General features: G+C 32.9%; 2 protein-coding genes across 2 annotated transcripts in view; one reads left to right on the forward strand and one right to left on the reverse strand.

Moving 5' to 3' along the window:
• Nucleotides 1-21,292, forward strand: part of LOC124534320 — a 135,113-nt gene that overhangs the window by 102,969 nt on the left and 10,852 nt on the right. The gene's annotated exons all lie outside the window — the stretch shown is intronic.
• LOC124534321 lies at nucleotides 8,753-19,772 on the reverse strand. Its single transcript, XM_047110092.1, has 7 exons — nucleotides 19,672-19,772; nucleotides 15,797-15,921; nucleotides 14,530-14,646; nucleotides 13,101-13,276; nucleotides 10,428-10,541; nucleotides 9,628-10,058; nucleotides 8,753-9,123 (listed from the first exon to the last, which is right to left on the reverse strand). The coding sequence occupies exons 1-7, from the start codon at nucleotides 19,719-19,721 to the stop codon at nucleotides 8,844-8,846; spliced, it is 1,293 nt and encodes a 430-aa protein (XP_046966048.1). The 5' UTR covers nucleotides 19,722-19,772; the 3' UTR covers nucleotides 8,753-8,843.

Genomic DNA, 21,292 nt, shown 5'->3' on the forward strand with positions numbered 1-21,292 from the left:
GGCTTTGCACATGTAGGCACGAGTGATTTTTTTTTTTTTTTTTTTTTCTTTCTTTCTCCGGACCTATAACACCTAGGTTTTATAAACGGTACGTAGATGACACTTTCACAATATTACCTAGTGATCTGACATCTGCATTTTTAGTACATCTTAATTCTATAAATAAAAACATTCAATTTACTATGGAATTAGAGGCAAATAATTCTTTAGCTTTCCTTGACAGCCTTATTATCAAGAATCCTGACAATACATTAAGTCACACAGTTTATAGGAAACCCACACACACCAACAAATACCTCAATGGTGACTCGCACCACCACCCTAGCCAGTTAGCTACCGTTGGCAAATCTTTGTTTCAGAGAGCCCACCATCTCTGCGATGCTGAACATCTAGAGGACGAGCTACGTCAGGTCAAGCTTGCACTCCACCAGAACAAGCTGCCCGTGCCTCGCCAGCATCGCAGAAGCCGTATCAAGCCACCCACAGTTGAGCGGCAACCTGCATTTCTACCATATGTGAAGGGAGTTACAGACAGGATTGGCAACATCTTGAAGCGAGCTTCAATTAAAACCGTTTACAAGCCTCATAAGAAAGTGAGCCAGTTCTTGAGACCTATCAAGAGTAATATTCCTTTACAAACTGCAGGAGTATATAAACTCGAATGTGAGTGTGGTTTATCTTACATAGGCCAAACAAAGAGAAGTATCGGTACCAGGGTCAAGGAACATATAGGAGATGTCAAAAATAGGCGTTCTTCTAAGTCTGCAGTCTGTGAACATGCTCTGGATAAACCTAACCATTTTATCCGATTTGATAAACCACAGATCCTCGCTAGAGAACACAGATTCATTCCTAGAATGATACGCGAGGCTATTGAAATTCAAAAACATCCGAACTTCAATAGAGAAGATGGTTGGAGACTTTCTAACACCTGGGATCCACTTATTAAAAATTTAAAATCCCAAATCCAACAGACTGCAAGACCTAAAGATACAGTTAGTGCCTTCTGCGTGCAACCGGAACGTTACTCAAGATATCAATTGAGAAATCGTTGGCGGTAGTTGTTAATAATATTTCCTTTGTTCTTCAAATAGACAAATGTCATCTTAGTCTGCCCGTGACCACGAACACTGCAAAGTGCTCGAAACGTCGGGATGTTTAAAAATAACTAATATACGCGATTCATCCGTTATAAATAGTTTTATTTAAATGGTTCAGTACTGTTGAGTTTTCATCTCCTCTGAGTTGTTTTATATATATCGACGATCGTGTATTGTGTATACCGGTTTTCATGGGTACGTCACTCCGAGGTCCCGGGTTCGATTTCCGGCCGAGACGATGTAGAAAAAATTCATTATTTTCTATGTATCTTGGCGTCTTGGTGTTTGTGGTACCGTTGTTACTTCTGATTTTGCGTATATTTTGCTTTAGCTACATACATTGGGATCAGAGTAATGTATGTGAATTGTCAAATATTCATTATTTTATAGTGAGCGGCGATACGGAAAAAAAAATCGTGTAGAATCCGAAAATATGCCACATGCTCGCTATAACAGTGGTTGAATAATAAAAAAACTGGGCGTAAAATAATAAAATTTAAATGATTTTATTCTCTTTGATGTCATAACGTTTGAATCAAATGTTACGTTGTTAAATTCATAAAGCTTTGAATAGCGTCTGAGATTTCTTTCGGTTCAAAATTGTCCTTGTTATATAAAACTGGAACTGGTAAAACGAAGTGGGCGAAAGTTCAGCGTTACAAAGCCAAATTTAATTGCCTGTCTTATATTATCGTACTAGGGTTTGGAATAAAAAAAAAAACAAAATTTGAAAGGGGCTTTGTCAGAATACGTAATAGGAGAAACATAATTAATAGTTCCAAATTTGCTGTAATTTTCCATGTATGTATATTGATAAATTCATTGCTATAAAACATAATTAAATATCTATTATACAAAAAAATTTTGTAGAAGTATGTAAAAATTTCCTGTATTGGTAAAAATCTTGAAAGAATATAAAGTTGTTGCTTTTAAGGTACATTTTAAATTTCGAACTTTTTATAATATTTATTTAGTATTCATTTGACATTAATTAGTACTAATCTTAATTAAAGCTAACGGTTATCGTCACATAATCACAACGAAGTTTCTAATTATCAATAATATTATTAAAAAGCAAATGGTTGAAAACTAAATGTTGCTAAGTTGGATTGTGATTGGTTAAACAATGCCATGTCTTCTTTCGAAAATCATCAATACAATAGAAATCAATCAATATAAAACTTTGATTGAATGCGTTAAATATTTTACACACAGGGAAACACTATTTAGAAATTTTTCTATCACAGAAATGTGCTTATATAAATATTCTTAATGATACTTAGAGTTTCTAAGTTTCACTAGATATCATAAAATGTGTACCAAAAATTGTGTCCAAAATTTAGCTCCGCAATTTGCGTAATATTCCATACCTACTTACGAAAAATTGCAAATAATCTGAGTACGTTAAATCTGTAAAGAATTCTTGTTCTATCTCGTCCATCTAAAGACGCCATCTTTTTTTCATCCTTAGCCTCTTAATAATTAAGAGAATTTGTTTTTAATTAATTTTAGAACGAACATATGAATATTTTTATTTAATCAGAATTGTTTTGATTTATTTATTTATTTAAATAGGTGTATTAACAAAAAAGACACCTGACGGTCCTAACCGCTTATAGTTATTGCGATATACAAATATTAAGCATCCTTTATAACGCCAAACCACAGCCAGTCTTGGAAAGATATTATGTCCCTTGTAGCTGTTATTTACAAAAACACTTACCGTTGAAACACCACAAAACCAAGAAGAGCTTTGGAATAATCGGATAACCTTGACCAAGGACATACTAAATATGGTTTGAAACTTATGTGAGGGTGTTTCATTTATTAAAGTATCCTTGTATCTTACGAAACAGAAACATTATAAAGCACTATAATAATCTGTATTCCTAAGTTAATCTGTTCAGAACCCTTAACATTTCACCCCTCAAAGCGACACTAAGTTATTGTTGAAAATAATTAATTTTACGACAATGCTCTGAGCATGTCAAGACATATATCACTTCTAAGGAATGCTATTGACAAATTCAGACGTAGTTAAGTAATAATGGAACTCTGAAATGTAACCTACATCTTGTGACTGGATTAAAATATTTTTCAATAACGACACAACTTAGATGTAGCATCGGCATAAATACCGATCACATCCGAATGAAGTACGCTATTCCAAATTATCAATATATGTTTCTAATGTGAATATGATCTTTACAAAAACGTAATAACTTGTTATATCATATGATCTAATATATTCGACAATTTGACACGTCGATTGACATGAACTTGCTTTCTCCGGTTGAACTAACGTGAGAATCTATAGCGACGAATAGCGCGATAGGGAGCTATTTCTATTGGTTGTGTGATTCGGCAGTAATCGATTTTATTGAATTTGCCGGTGCTACATCTAAGTTGTGTCGTATTATAAGTAGATGCATGTTTCCTACCCTATCGAAGTATGAAATTTTGCATTTGTAACATATTTCCTGCATGTATAATATACTTGCACGAGTTATTGAATTATATCCATATTAAAAGTATTTTCCCGTACACTCACTTTGAGAGATTTCTCGTTTGAATGCGCGCTCAATAGGCAATATCTCTTTCATTCCTCACGTCAAATGATTTACGTCTTATCATATTGAAATAATACTCAAAAGTACAGTGATATACAGAATATAAAGGGTATGTTCTTAATAAAACTGTAACACTCTCGTCAATATTGTTTGTTGACTGAATATATTTTTGCCTTTTTCATTGTGTAGGTTACTGGTAAATAGACCAATGGATAATAAGTGGTCATTACCACTCGTATATACTGTCACTTTAAGATATTAACCATCTCGTGAGTTAAGATGTTTATTCATTTGTATTTGTCCGTATTATTCATTAAAAGAGTACTTTTTGGAAAGAAATGCCTGGAGTTAGGCTAGGGTTCCATGATAGGACACTAATTACTGTAAATAACAGCATTGTAAATTTGTTTATATGAAAAGAGCAACTATGCGAGTTTCTTGTCGTTTCTTCTCGCTAGAAGCTGCTTTCCGAAAAAGGTGGTAGTGTTTAATTATTGACGATTAAAAAACGCTTCATTGTTAAGTTTACTTGAATAAAATTGATTTGATTTGATTTGGCTTACTCACCCTTCAAACCGGGATACAACAATACTGCCTTTTTGTCGTAAAATGTCTGATGATTCTGATGTTTTTAGCAGTAATTATTTGGCAAGATTTTGTGTTAGCCAGTCTTTATAGGTACTTCTCACTCAAGAGATATTCTACCAACAAGATTGTAAAATTATAGTAAGAATAAAAAAGGAAATTTGCTTGGAAATTCTTTATTTAAGTAACACAAATTAGTGCTTTATATAGAAGTTTCAGTTTAACAAATATATTGTTTGTAAGATAGTTTTTAGTTAGGAACTTAACTATAATCACGATCCAAGGATAATAAAGGGTCACCAGCCACAGTACTCAAAGTCTCAATATATAAAATACATGCTTAAAATCCGATAGCTATGATGAAGGGTCAAATTCTTATAAGATATTCTTATACGGAATTAGGGGCGTATTAAATAAATTAAATAAATAAATATGAGACAACATCACATACATTACTCTGATCCCAATGTAAGTAGCTGAAGCACTTGTGTTATGGAAATCAGAAGTAACGACGGTACCACAAACACCCAGACCCAAGACAACATAGAAAACTAATGGTAATCTACATCGACTCGGCCGGGGATCGAACCCGAGACCTCAGAGTGGCGTACCCATGAAAACCGGTGTACACACCACTCGACCATGGAGGTAGTTATCGTATTGAAACAAAACATGAAATTACGAACATACATGAAGTTACTAACTATTCGTTTTAAACATAAAATAATTCCAAATTCAAAATGTTCCTATTTTAAATATCGGTTAAATTTTGTGTAATTTTATTAGTAGGTCTGACGATATAAAATTCCAATGAGGTTTTAAAAATTGCTGTTACAAATATATAACTTTTGTTTCCTTTATGTGTCACTTGTAATGAATAGCCGTTCAAAACAAATGTACGCGATCCAACGGTTGAAAATGTTTAAAAAACTGTAAACGATTTCAAATGGGGACAAGATGTTTTATATACCAACTGGTCCCAAAGGTATCTGTTTCAAAGGAAACTTATATAGGATTTAGTTCGTGCGTTCGCTTTGGTATAGACTATTGCAATCGAAGAAGGAATATCGCTAAACAAACCATGTACAGTGAAACTTGGTTAATTGGGACCTGGATAAGTGAAATACCTCCATAACTGGAACTTATGCTGCGGTCCCATCACTTTGGCATTGATGAAGCAAACCTCTATAACTGGGATTTTTTATTTTGTTTTATCATTACAATAACCTCTATGAATAAATAATTTTATACATAAACTTCTGTAACTGAGATAATATTGTTTTGTGTTTATGTATATAAACAGTGCAACAACAGGCATAAGGGTCATAACAGCTTAACTCCCAAGGTTGGTGGCGTAATGAATCTATATTTGTATTATAAATGTGATAGTAACTCTGTTTGTCTGTCTTTGTTTGTCCCTCTTTCACTACCAAATGAATCGATTTTGATGGAATTTAGTAAGCATAGGCTACTTTTGCGAAAAAGCGAAGCTGCGTGCGACAACTAGTAGTTCATATGTATTTCTTACAGCGCTAATGTCTATAGGCCTTGGCGACCACTTACTCTCACGTGGCCTATATATATCCGTCCAGCTACCTATACCACAAGAATACCTGAGATATGTCAATTTCATACGATTTGCTATAATTAACTTTAAAAAATAAATAAAACCGACTTCAAATGCGTGAACACAAAAAAAAATCTTACAAATTGGTTTATAAACGGCGGAGATATTGTGTATAAAAGAAGTTCATCCCCAATTTTCCACGCTTGGGGGTTGTTTTTTTTTATTATTAATTTAAATGAGACCACCCTTGAGGTATTACCTATATGCCGAAAAAAGATTTGTTCAAATCGGTTCATATTTGGCGGAGTTATCGCGTAACAAACATAGAAAAAAAAATATACGGGTCGTATTGAGAACCTCCTCCTTTTTTTGAAGTCGGTTGAAAAGCTCAGTTAAAGTATGATCAAATACGCTACTACCACTACCACCGTTTCGGAAAATAAATAACCTAACCTGGGAAGAACCGGCGAACAAGGTACAGTCTTTATAGTGATTATTTATTATTAGAAAAAGTTTCGATCAAATTGAAGGACAAATATTTTGATACTACGATGGGAATTAAATACATCGACAAACGATTTTGTATAATTTGTTAGATATCAATCGTTTATACTTGGCTACTATAATTTTATTGTAGCCAAGCACCAATCAGTTAGATTTTATTTTATATTTATTTATATTATTAAACGAGAATGATTACGCAATATTGATTATGATAAAAGCTATGGCGAAGAAAATATTGTGAAATTAAATTACCCAGATATCACCGTATCCATGCTATGTCAAAAAGGTTTTAGAATATTGCCTGGAAACTTGATGCACTATAAAAGTTTTTGAAACAATAGGAAATACAAAACTTATGCGATACATTTTGACCCATTTTAGATTTCGAGATTTCGTTTTAAAAACTGAAGTGAATAAAGAAATCTCAACTTCATTCGAAAATACATTTGACGATAATACCGACAGTACGAATAAACTAAAAAATTGATATACAGCGAGAATAAATAAACTTGACTACTATTTTAAGTAAGTATTATAGTTTTAACTGTGCTTTTGTGGGATAATGAATTTAACAAAACGTTATTGTTCAGTTTACATATTTTACTTTAACTTAATTATTTAGTCCCTATTAGGCTGCTTTTGTGATATTAAGTCGTTAATGTGAGGCACCTGATAGAGCAGAGACAGAGTGGTGCTACGTGCGAGGTCTACGCGCGGTACTGGACAGTATTTGGACATAGCAACGTGACTTAATTATTATTTGATATAATTCTAGAATAAAGGTACCCTAAGTTACTCCTTATTACGTACGTTATCTGGTAGTGAATGTCCCGTCAAAATCGGTCTTGCCGTTCTAATGATTACCGACAAACAGACAGTTACTTTCGCATTCACAGTTTTAGTGACATTATCAGGAAATATATCCATCTACTTCTAAGATTCTATATCAAAATATGTAGCTGTTAGTAATTTATTCTTGACGACGAAATACTTAATATATCAAAGTAGGCGAGCGCAAGGGATAAGTCGGTGTTAAGCCGCGATTAGTGGTCCGAAATAGGGAGGATAACGAACATCTCGACTTCGACGTAGAGATTACGTGTAGTATTTATTGACACTTTGCAGTTAAACGCTTACAATTTATTCTTCCGATTTAAGACAAGAGAGGATTTATTACGGTATCGATAATGTAAGCGATAAGCGAATGGGAATTCGAATCTGATTTCGGGATGGGAATCGGAATTTAAATCCCACATCAGACAACATTACAGAGACAATGGTAACATTTTTTCTTAATTAAACTTTCACTTGAACCAAAAAGGTTCTAAGCTTCGAGCTTGCAGTGTTAAACCCAAGCTACTTGGTGGTTGGGATTTGTACAAGCTTGCCTGGGTAGGTATAACTCACCCCGAAAATCCCCCCTAGGTGTTGGAGGCCCGCATAGACGGGCAGACCGTCAGGGCTTCACGGTAGGATGCGTAAACGTTCCCGTGGCGCCCGCCGAAAGACGGAAAGTGTACTGCTGGTTTTTTAGTTTGTAAACCCAATGGACCTGGGTGCACTCGGCGTCCAGGAAACTGGGGAGTACCCCCCCCCCCCCCCCCACCTTACATCACGTGGGGGAAGTGTGTAGAGCGTTTTTCCAGTGAAAAAAGGGTAGGTATAGCTCACTCATTAGATATTTAACGCCAAACAGCAGTTCTTAACTGTGTTTCTGTTTGAAGATCGTGTATGCCATTATAGCCAGGTTGGTTTCATATAAGGAATGGTTAATATTTTTACAAACCCAATGTCTATAGGTGGAGGTGACCACTACCTACTGTGGTGGTGTGTGGTGGCTACTACTACTACCTGTGGTGCTATTTCGTTTATAGCAAAGCAACTGTTCCTATCAAGTATTTAATGCGAGTGATGTAAAAAAAAAACAAAGACATATGAATCAGTATTATGGACCTATGTAGTGGAATAATCTCAGTAATTGGTTTATCGACTGCAAAATATATCCACAATAAATATTTGATAGATGATGTGACCACAATAACCCTGCAGGTGACCAATTTATCTGTCAATAAAGAATTCGTACTAAATAAAATTTATTATTAATTCAAAGTTGGAAACTTAATCTAAACTAGAAGAAATATAATAAGAGTGGCTTGAATAGTTTTCTTAAATTTTACGGCAACGCTTGGCTGGGTGAGCTAGTTTTTTATATATAATAGAGAGTCTAACTCCATTATTTCTAAAATAAGTAAGTAAGCAAGTACATATATTTTTTTATAAAAAAACATACCAGGGAAATAGACACTCGTTTAACTTTGTACGAATGGTCGGAGGGTGTATAAAACGCACATTCATGTCTAATTATGCATCGACTACATGTAAAGATATTAAATAAAATAAATTTATTGAAATGTAATTTTTTTAATTTTTGTGATATAGTAACGCACAAAGGACAAACACACGATTTAATAAACCAAACTTAAGACAATCACAGATGTTTCGACAAACAAAATTAAGTCAAGAAATTATTGAAGAAACCAGTAGTTTCATAAGAGTCTCCTGTGAAGATACTCTTAGAGTTGTAGAAACTAAATTTTCTTGCGTTTGGTCTCTGCTCCCAACAACAATGTCTTCCTTATTTTCGTTTGTAATTTTATGTCTTGATTTATTACTGGTGAATATCAGATCATGGCTTCTCTTCCTTCTTAGTGGAACACCTTTGATGTCTTCCTCGTAATCATCTTCTGATTTCTTTGCACCTGTTCTTATTTTTTTCAAAAATTCATCGTCACTCAGCCTAAAAGACACATAGAAATATAAAACAAATGTAAAATTAAGTAACAACCCATAAACGTCTCATTGCTGGGCAAAGAATTTCTCTTCATTTGAGGAAAAGGTTTGTTGCTTATACCACCAATAATTGCACTTGGAGGTAGGGTTATGGGCAAGCCCATCTGGGTACTCACCCACCCATAATAATTCTACCGCCAAAAAACATTACTTAGTATTATTGTGATCCGGCTTACAGAGTGAATGATTGTAAATATTGGCAATAAGGATAAAATATCTCATTTCCCAAGGTGGGTTCCCCATTGGCAATGCCAATATCTATGGGCAGTGGTGACTACTTACCTTACTTATTAGATGGATCATTGCCAGTCCGCCCGCCTATGCTATAAAAATGCACTTCTTCATTTGGGGAAAGATTATTGGGATACGTATACAATACATGTGTGGCGAAATTACTTTTGACACATGAGCATTTCGCAAGAGATGAGAAAACCAATAGTTTTTGGCTTACCCTATATTGTCCAATTTGTTTACGTTAAATTTATCTTTGTAGGATTCCATTTCTTCATCGATCGATTTAGGTAAATTTGGCTCGGCACTTCTTGAAGGAACTTGTGTTTTTGTTGTGGTATGTGTCGGTCTTATTCTGGGTGTTTGTTTCGGTCTAGTCGGCCTAACAGGACCGGCTCTTGGGGTGACTGGAGCTGGATATGTAGGGCTCATATAATCATCTACATAAAGCGTATCCTTCGGAATTTTATCATAGGGTATTTTTGGTAACAGCCATTTCGCTGGATTGTTTATACTACTATCTGGAACGGCTTGACGGAGCGAATTTATTGTAGAAGGGCCTTGAAATGGTGGAACATCAAACTTCATAGCACGCCTACTATTCATATCCCTCAAATCTTGTGGCTGGGATTGCTCATTCTGCAATGGCATCTGGAAGTTGACATTTTAAGAAATATAAATAATAACGAACTCATTTTCTTTATCTAGCATTAAAAACTCTTTTTCTTTATTAACTTTCATCATTATAAACATAAGGTAGATTATTTCTATCTCCATTGTAGTACATTGAGATGCAGGAGATTCTCATTCGATTATAGCCTCTACATTACTACGCACTTAGAAAGGATTTTCCGCTATCCATAGCGCTGAACTTTTTAAATCTTCAACTTAATCCAGCTGACCCGTATAAAGTATTGCCTTTTTAACAAAATCAGAGCAAATAAATGTGGTCCTATATATAACGAAAACTTATTAATACATTTTATTTATCTCTGTACAAGGTTTTGTTACTAAGTTTACCTTTTGCATTTTGTCGTTCATTCGACGAGCTAAAGCCGCAGCTTTTCTCATATTAATGGCGCTTTGAACAGCTTTAAGCTGATCGAGCGACCCCACCGAATAGTCCTTTATTAGCTGAAATATTTATAATATTATTGACACATTGTTAACAGAAAACGACTTACATTTTAGACATAAAAAAATACAGCATTTATTTAAAAAAATGATTTATTTATTAATTCATCCTTAAACTTAATCCATACTAGAATATTCAAGTCAAGTGTCAATAGCGCAATGTTTTACGGGCCACCTACCCATGGAAAAAGTATCAGGATCCTGACCCCCTGGGCTATCGTCGCCCCTACTAATAACTCAAGAGATTAGTTTAAAAGGAGGAGTAAGTAGGAATATTAGTAATTCTTAAGCGAAATTGGGATATTATCAATATTCTTTTAAACAAAATTTAACAACAATTTCACAAGTCACAATTTTCAAGGCATGACTTTTAAGTAATAAATAAAATATTATTTTAATGTTGTCTAATAAATGGCGCAGTAAATAGAATAGATTCAAATAACAAATGCTGCCTCCGCTCACGGCATCATTGCCCCATGCGACAAATTTGCGCATATGATTTGTCTGGTATTCAAAGGAAGTCGGCATATATATTTTATCTCGTGTTTAAAACATGTTGTGATGATTATTAATATCAAATATTAATATAAAGTAAGAGCCTATATGTATATGTCAAGCGTTTGAGCAAAGGCCTCTCATCTTTAAGAAGGTTTTTGAAGTTTATTCAAGCGTTGTGCTCTAAGGCCGATTGATTGATACATATGTTCAAGATTTGCGTCTGAGATGCAAACTTTTCAACCGACTTCCAAAAGGAGGAGGTTATCAATTCGTCTGTATTTTTTTTTTTTTGTATGTTTGTTACCTCATAACTTTTCACTGGATGGACCGATTTTGATAATTTTTTTTTGTTTGAAAGGTAGTGCTTCCCGTGGGGTCCCATTTTTTTTATTTTTTTTTCCGATGATGTTATCCATGTGAAAACGACATAAGTCTTGCATTTGCATTATGTATATGCGCGACAAATAGGTGAATAACTGAAAATTACGTTAACCAATTTTGATAATTCTTTTTTTATTATAAAATATATACTACAAGGGTAATTTGGTGAAAGTTTGGTAAGGTTCTGAGCACAGGATCCATGACAAAGTAACGGAACGGAAGGGAACGGAACAATTCTGAGGAGCACGTTAGCGATACTCGGTCGAATCTTTTATTTATAGGTTATTTGGATATTTGAGTCACCTTCCGTAATGTGGTTATGTTTATGTAATTATCGTAGTCGAATATTATAATCAACTAGCTACCCACCCCGGCTTCGCACGGGTGCAATACTGATACTAAATATACTACAGAATTTGTTTATATACGACATCACATCGCAAACTTCTAAAATTATCAGTGTTTCTTTACTATATTGTTCATGTATTATATACACAAACCTTCCCCTTGAATCACACTATCTTTTAAAAAAACCGCATCAAAATCCGTTGCGTAGATTTAAAGATATAGGGACAGAGAAAGCGACTTTGTTTTATACTATGTAGTGATGGAACTCCTATACGGCTCGCAGTTAGGGTGCGATATGGGGCAGAATTTCTTACTATCTAATCAAATTTTGTGTATGTTATGTGATGTCATATGATGTACGAAATATAGTTGGTCTTTTTTCAAAGTTTTTTTGCTGAGTTCGATTACAGCTCTTTCGAGGGATCCTTGTAGTTTACGCCGCGTGACGTATTAAATCCGCATTTTCGAAAGTCTATTTTTGCTTTATTCGCAAGTTTCCTTTGAAATTGTCCTCGAAGTAGTTTCTGACTCATATAAACGGAACGCTTAATCTATCCATATTAAAAAAAAATAGTTAGTCAACATCAGCTTCACTTAAAATCAAAAAATAAATAAAATTTTAACAAAAAGAAAAACCGACTTCAAACAAAACACTATTTTAAAACAAATGAATATGCACGAAAAAGTAATAAAAATAATTGCGTATTCAACATATTTTTTAGAGTCTTCCTAAGTTAAATGAAATGAAAAATATTAGACTACTTAAAAGTCGATTAACGATTATATCATGTAGTTATAATTATTGTTATATTTGGAGTCGGTGTCAGCCAATAAAAACCTACAGTATATCTATCAAAAAACAATACGAGAATACTTTAACAAATATGTTTTTTACAAATTACCTTTTACACAATAATATACTGGATCAATCAAGGGGCTCGTATCGCTTCTTTCTTTTGATTGTTGGGGCAAGGGGACCGTGGCTGACACCGGCTCCAAATATACCAATAACTATAACTACATGATATAATCGTTAATCGACTTTTAAGTAGTCTAATATTTTTCATTTCATTTAACTTAGGAAGACTGTAAAAAATATGTTGAATACGCAATTATTTTTATTACTTTTTCGTGCATATTCATTTGTTTTAAAATAGTGTTTTGTTTGAAGTCGGTTTTTCTTTTTGTTAAAATTTTATTTATTCATGATATTTTCCGTTACCGAGTACGAGATAAATTATAAACAAGAATTAAGCAGAATAAATTGTAATCCGCCTTCAATTATTACAATTTTTGCTGGTAAAATTTAGACGAGAATAAATTGGTAATTACCTCGCTTAGTGGCACTTCAGATGATCCAGCCTCTGAAGGGCTCGGATCGGGAGCTTTCGCTGTCAGTCTCATTAATGAACCCTCAAAATTGTTTCGATCATTAGACTCATATATTGATTCATCCAGTCGTCTCCCTGACCTCAAGGTAGTCGTTTCGTCATTGGGACCGGTTATGACTGGAAAATGACGTCATTAAGAAATATGACCTAATCTGGACAGGATCCAAGTTTATTGAGAAATAATATATCGCGGGAACTAATGTGGCATTTTTTTGTAAATCTTTTACGTTACTTGTCTCTATTATTGAGAGTATTTTTTTAACAAATAAAACGTGGCACTTTATTAAACAACTAACTCATCCTGCGGCTATACCCCCGAAAATTTATAAAACACAAACTTCCAACCCTCGTTTTATCCTCTTTGGGTTAAACTCTTGTAAAATCTGTTCTTGGCTGATGTTTAAACCCTATTAGGAACCTGCTAAATTACAAGTTCATAGGTGTCATAGTTGCTGAAACTTCATGATTAATCAGTAAGCGGTATTTCGCTTTTATATAGATTACATATAAACATATAGTATTATACAATGTGGCTTTTATGTATTTTTATAATATAGAACTGAGTTAAAACGAAATTGCAATATCAATTCATCATATTCATTTATATTTGATATTGTTTTATTATTATGTTTATATCTATAAAATACCTATAGTTTTTACATTGTTTTTAGGCTTTTGGTCTTGAGTCTGTGAGATTACCTTTAATAAAGAAAATTGAAATATCCTCGGTGAGATTATTTCGTTAGTCGCTGATGTTGATTTAATAGTCAATATATACACGAAGGCGACCATTATACGGTAACTTTCGATCTTAGTTTTATCACGTTTTACGGCTGTCAGGCAACCCACTCGTGTAGTAATTACAGAAAGTGTTAAGATAGATAGATAGATGTCTATTCAGTATATTTTGTTTTTTAATTTGAAACATCTAGCCTGAGAGTAAGATCAACTCACCGCTTTCTGCGTTCTCAAGTGTGCGTAGGACGTATACTACACACTTCGTTCATATTTATTTATTGATTACATTCTTAATTATAAATTAATTAACATCTACCGAGCGTCCTGAGATGGACAGTTTTCGTTTTATTTTTAAATTTATAAAAAGCGTATCTACACATATAGAAATAATATATAAAAATGAATGTACGTCTAATGGAATACTTCATGACATATATGTAACACTATTAAAAGTACATAATAAAATATATCTTAATATTTATTATTAAATCCTACGCGATTCTCATAAGTTCCAATGTATGACATTATAATATAAGGAGCGTCGTTTTCCAATTTCAAATTGTGTCCATTAATGTTACCAGCGTTTATGAAATACAGTCTTGTATTATAGTAAAAGAAAAATATTCACTAACGGTTATTTTCTCCTATATGACCCGCCACAGGTTGGTGTCCGCTGCGTCTCCAGTCCATATCATCAGCGATATCATCGTCGAAAATACCACGCTTCAGATAAACAGAGACATTCGTTTCTGAAATAAAGATTAATTAAGTTACTTGATGCTCCTAGCTGTATTAAAAAACTATTTTTAAATATATTTTTATAAAAGTAGTTTTGACCAAAAAGGTTTTATAACAGTTTCATTTTAATTCTTTATTTATTTATATTAAAAACGGATTAAGCTATAGTTTTTTTGATTAAAAGATACAGTAATAGTAACCATGTAACTAATACATTGCTTAAAAAATATATCCATCGTTAGGTATAGGTTGGCGGACGAGCATATGGGCCACCTGATGGTAAGTGGTCACCATCACCCATAGACAATGACGCTGTAAGAAATATTAACTATTCCTTACATCGTCAATGTGCCACCAACCTTGGGAACTAAGATGTTATGTCCCTTGTGCCTGTAGTTACACTGGCTCACTCACCCTTCAAACCAGAACACAACAATACTGAGTTCTGTTATTTGGCGGTAGAATAACTGATGAGTGGGTGGTACCTACCCAGACGGGCATGCACAAAGCCCTAATGTATTCCATAAATGTAAACTTATTTTGTATTACAAATATTATAGTGTTAGAATTTATACAAACGATAATAAATTGTTCCCGTTCGTGGTTTAGCGATAAATGTGACAAGGTTTTAATTAATTTGTTGCAAGATGCGCTTTATATCCTAAGTTTAAAACGTTAGTCAAAATGTATTACTATTGTTTAATGTCATCGTTAATTTGAATTTCGAATCTTATATACATGACCTGGTGATAAAAGCGAGGAACCTTGAACAGGAAGCTCCTTTGGAGCATATTTCACCATAATCTTTTTTATACTCTTAAGTTTTCTACTTAGTGTAGTTATAATAATAGTTCTCAAGAGTAATAAAAAGTGGCGTTAATGAAAATTAATCGCACAAATTCATATTTAAGTTTTGGTGTATACATATGAATAAATTTGTATCATTTATGCCTAGTTTTTATTTTAAATAATTCAAAAAACTTTTTATATTTTTATGTTAAAGATAGATTTGCCATAATATGTATATACTTTCACAAATGTATATAGCGTCTCCATGAATACAGTTTTAAATATAAAACACACAAAAGGAAATTTAAAGTACTAAAGTACCTTAGGTAAGGTAAACATAGGTAATTTAATATTGTTTTATTAAAATAATACCTTTTAAATCGATGTACTCAGCTAGAGAGTAATTGTACCCGAGGGCGACGCCCGACATGGACGCGGTTAGCAGAGAACAACAGACCGCTGAGCTGATACAACAAGACATCGTAAACGTCCATAGTCTGAAATGAGAGTAATTTGCAACAGTGCATTGAATCATTATTGGTAATTCTTATATTTCAGACTGAAATTAATTAAACAAAACTAAATATGTATTGAATCAAACTAATAATACTTTTTTTTAATTTTGATGACCTCCATGGTCGAGTGGTGGTGGTACACCGGTTTTCATGGGTACGCCACTCTGAGGTCCCGGGTTCGATTCCCGGCCGAATCGATGTAGATTACCAATAGTTTTCTATGTTGTCGTTACTTCTGATTTCCATAACACAAGTGCTTCGGCTACTTACATTGGTACTCAGAGTAATGTATGTGATGTTGTCTCATATTTATTTATTTATTTGTGATAAAGCAATGGTAAGAACATGTTAATCTTAGGGTGGACCCTCACTGGCAATATTCAGCTGTAATTTAACAATGTAAGACTAATACTATTTTAAGCATTCGGCTTGTAGTAACTTGTTTTCACACTATCATGCAATCTTCTCTTCCATTGAAGTAACGCTATAAGTTTTATCATTGCAAGCTGTTCACTACAATGCTCAGTTCTAGTCACTTACTTACGTAATGCACGAATCTGAGCTGTTACAATACGTGCGAAAGCTCCCAGTGAGTAATCGCCCTTAACCGAATTCGAATTAAATCCGAGCAACAGCGCTGAGTTTCCGTGTGCTTAATTTTGTGCTTAAAATTCAACCCGTGTTCGCGGAAAATCTCGTGAGAAAATTTACACGTGTCGGATAAATATCAGCCACACGTGTATATAGCGAAGCCGATAAGCTAAAAAAATACTTGTCTATGCTATATGCAGTTGTAATGCCAACATACAATACTATGAAATATTCTTAAGAAATTATCAATTAATCTGTTAAAAAAATTCGAATACAGAACATTTCTATCTTTTTTAATTTGTGCCATGCCAGTGACACTGCTTAATCGAATTTTAATTATAAGAGTCATTTTTTATCTCAGATTTACCTGGGAAATTTTAAGAGTAAAATATACTTAGAATAATTTAAAATAAAACGGCATACTTTCATTATTTTTCGAGGATTTACTTGACATGATTCAAGACGTTTACGACCATCATTATGGAGCGGACGCATCTAAATCACGTTGCCGTCTCCTATATCGATTTCTCGATAAATAACGAACATAGAACGTCAATGTCTGAACGACTCGGAATACATGGTAAATAAATGTATAACTAATTATATAGTAGGTTATTAATAATATTAAATTCACGGTCATCATGCGGCGAAGAGCCACTACGTATTGAAGAAGATTTTAATATACAACTATCATCATCCTCCTGTCCTTATCACAGTTTTACTTGGTGTCGGCGCATCATGTCTTCTTCTTCCATACTTCTCTATCAGACGTCATCTTACAAGTAACATTATTTCTGTTGTCTTAAATTTTCGCGATTATTACACATTGAAATAAAACTAGTTATAACGGATTTGAATCGCGTATATCAATTATTTTGAGTCTACCCGTGACCACGAACGCTGTAAAGTGCTCGAAACGTCGGGATGTTAAAAATAAAATAATTAGTTTGTTTATTAATTTTGCATTTCGTACACATAATATACATTATTATTGATGCACAATTATTCATATAATTTAACTGTTTTGTATTTAACTTTCTTAAACCTTGAATTAATAATGAAAGTTAATCCTAATTATAGAAGAGGAAGGTCATATTTCCATCAATTACTGGACTCGAGTCAAAATGCGTCCATGTACTGTACTTATATACTATATTTATAAATGTGATAGAAGTTACGAGGAGTCAAGTCACAGAAAGTCAAGATCAAGAATAGAAGGAGTTTCTAGACTATGAGCCATATTCCTGTTCTAAGAAGAATATATTAAGGCAGTTCTATCATCTCGGAAAAGCAATTTTCTTCCCAATATTATTTATTTACTAGATGAATCGCAAACAAAATTTATAATTTAAGACCGCGAAGTAGTTTCCTTCTGTATACGAGCTATTCAATTTAAAACCGGTTGCAATTTCGGCACGAAATGTTGGTTCTGGTGACAATACAAACTTTTGTAAATATCCGTTTGGATTAATTATTACTTAAACCTTCTGATACTATTGTGATAAAGCCGGTTAGATGGTACTATCGATTTATTTTATGATCTAGGTAGTGGTCGGATGAATGAGTGACCTGATGGTAAAAGGTCATAACCGCCCATAAAAGTCTAATAAATAATAGTAATATTGACTATTTTGGACATCGCCAATGCACCAACTTTGCCAGCTATTTACTTTGTGCCTGCAGTTACAATGTCTCACTCGTGGTAGAATATATGATGTATGGATGGTACCTAGCCAGGTGGTCTTGCACCAAACCCTATCACCTAGTAAACTTTGAACTTGCACTCGATTTTTATCTTTTTGACAATAACGTAAAGAATAGACTAGTGAAAATTAACAAAGAAAATAGCGATAAGCTGAAAATTAGTACACATCTCAGGTATAATATTAAAAATGAAATCTTTATTGTGATCGGATATGCAGCTACACAACTTATGAAAATATGACATCTAGCTCCAAAGTTTTTCCTTAAGGTGATAGGAAACCTTAGTCCTAAAGTAGTAGATTATACATAGTCTTCTAAAATCTTAAAATTGAAAACTGTACAATTTTTTGTGGTAACTTACCAAATTAGTTCGTTTGTTTTGAAAATTCCAACAAAATTTCCCTCAAAAAAAAAAATACACGAATATTATTGATACTAAATGAAATTTCCAAACCGGAATCATTTGAAGAATCACCGAAGTGACTCGTTCATCACAATCAAATTAATATTTGTTTTTGTTCGTATTTTATCACGAGCATCAGTCATTTGGTTACTAAACTCGTAACGTTGCTTTCGGCACGTGCATGAGGATTTCTGACGTGATACCATTAGTTAGTGCATGCAAGTAATTGCTTAAAAAATACGAATATAAAATACAACTTATTTCAACTGTTATTGACTGTGATTTTTGTTTAAATTTTTCAATCTTTCGTCATGACTAGCACTCGACTAGTTTTAAAAACATAATCGACAAAAATCACATTAATGCAAGCACAACCTACATATTTATGTATCTGCAAATTAACAATAAATTAATATGCCTACTTCTGGGCACAGGCGACTTCTTCTCTTAAGGAAGTACTTTTGCAGTTTGATCACATTATATCGTGAAAATATAATCTACAGAATGTCATCCTACATTATAATTCTACGTACATATATTATACCTTACGCCCGATATAATGAACTGTTTACACACAATTACGTATTTCATATCACCCTTAATACATTTAATGTTGTGAATATTTAATAAAAGGTTGCTTTGATTGATTTTAGTTTATTATATATTTAGTTTTATATATATTAGTGTTTTTATTTTAATTAAATTATTATTATAATTCCACTTATATTTTGTATGTCTATAATAAATGTACAACCACTATTATCGGTCAAATTTTTCAAATGTATTTTATTTTTTTTTATTTTAATCGATTAAACAATGCCGTTTGTTTCTAAAATAAATAACTACAGTAAATATGAGGTTCCTTGATGAAGATTTTCTGCTTCACCGCCGTGGACGATTCGAATTATTAACACAAATTCAGCACATGACATACGGTTAGGAATCATATCGACTGTGTATTAATTTAATTTCTTTCTATGCACTTGATGTTCTGAAGTACTAAGTTTTTATCAAATTATTCTCAACATACTTACCTCTGTATAAGATCGACCATCCACCCACAGCACGTGAATATACAACACATGGTGAACTATACTCGATTCAATTTATCATCAAATATCAACTGAACTGAAATTTAATTAATGTATATAAACAAATGTACATACTAGCTACTTTCACTGTTAAAGTTCGGAGAAACACTTGGATTTTAACTGAACATGTCTTGATCAATTCTGAGCACGTATCACTGTGTTTATAATAAATTCATCGCTGAAATAAAACATAGTGAAGAGAATCTGTATGTTGTCGGATTAAATTCTGCAACATCAACGAACTCTCGGAGCAACGTGTCAGATTAAGCTCAAAACTGAAGGCTGTTAATGAGCTTCAGTTCAATTTGTTGAAATGTGAAATGAATTTTATTTTCTTTTCAATTATTCTTTAACATTTCCTGGAACACTTATAGACATAACAATTAACAACATTTCAGATTAGATTCTAATTTCATTATGATTTCTATTGGTAATATGTTTATAATTTAATATATAATTAATGTCAGTATAAAGGTTCGTGTGGGATTAACTTACATTTAGCATGACTTATACGAGAGTCGTTTTATTATTTCGACTCTGTAATTTTCGAATGAACAAATATTTCACGCATAATTATGATTTAATTTTGCTTCTTAACTAAATAACTTATTTAAAAATGTAACTACATTTCTATACAAGTTGTGATTTGTCACTATTCGTATTCACGGTGAGTAAAATGTCATGTCATAAATTGTACGTCGGTGTTGCATCCTATTGATCGAACACAATATAAGACCTCTTTATCTTTCACGGATATTTTAGGAATCTCGATGCCCTACATAAGTGGCCTGGTGCTTCAATAACCGTTACGTTTGGCAATCAGAATAGATACAATGAATAGATGTTGGCTTCTATATATAACATGTATTTTTATAATATCATTTATATAGGTAATGCATTATGCCGTTTTAGCAACAGTATATGTTTTTTAGCACCGGATCACAGATATCAAATAAAATGATACTTGATACACAGATAGTGCTAAAATATCACAGATTAAAAATAATAATAGATAAAACAATCGTCGTTCGTATGCTTCAAAGATAAGCTTTTATTCTGAATATTATTAATTGAAAAAAATAAATAAACTATTCTTATCCTAAAATTATCACGTATACGTTCGAAATTTAAAATAATTGTATAATGGTATACATACAATTGGAATTGTATTTTCGATTTATAGTTGTTTCTTTTAAAAAGATTAAGAAACGCAACGAGAATATTTCTTTGTATTCGATTAACACAACAATAATAACGTCATATATCAGAAATATAAAATATATCAATTTATTTCTCAAATCTGGGCTAACGGAAACTGACAGCGGAAAGTTCCATTGCTTACGGAAACTACTAACGCTCTTATATCCGGAACAGGTGCAACCTTTTATATTATTTATAGAAGAATATTAAATATTTGTCATATTAATATCGTCAACGGTTATAAAAGTATTGTCTCCTTTTGTCTCTATAATGAGAATTTTCTTTTCCTTTTTGGTTAAAAATAATACAATAATAATTAAAAATTGATTTCGGAATATTTAACATGTTTTTTATTTTTGTTCGG

The sequence above is a fragment of the Vanessa cardui genome, chromosome 12, assembly GCF_905220365.1.
Source record: "Vanessa cardui chromosome 12, ilVanCard2.1, whole genome shotgun sequence".
Taxonomy (NCBI): Eukaryota; Metazoa; Arthropoda; class Insecta; order Lepidoptera; family Nymphalidae; genus Vanessa; species Vanessa cardui.

Coding starts and splice junctions, on each gene's coding strand:
- LOC124534321 (XM_047110092.1), bottom strand. CDS start 19,721: ATGTGTTGTATATTCACGTGCTGTGGGTGGATGGTCGATCTTATACAG. Junction 14,647..15,796: donor TGAGTACATCGATTTAAAAG/GTATTATTTTAA, acceptor TCTTTATTTCAG/AAACGAATGTCTCTGTTTAT. Junction 10,542..13,100: donor CTGAAGTGCCACTAAGCGAG/GTAATTACCAAT, acceptor TAAATATTTCAG/CTAATAAAGGACTATTCGGT.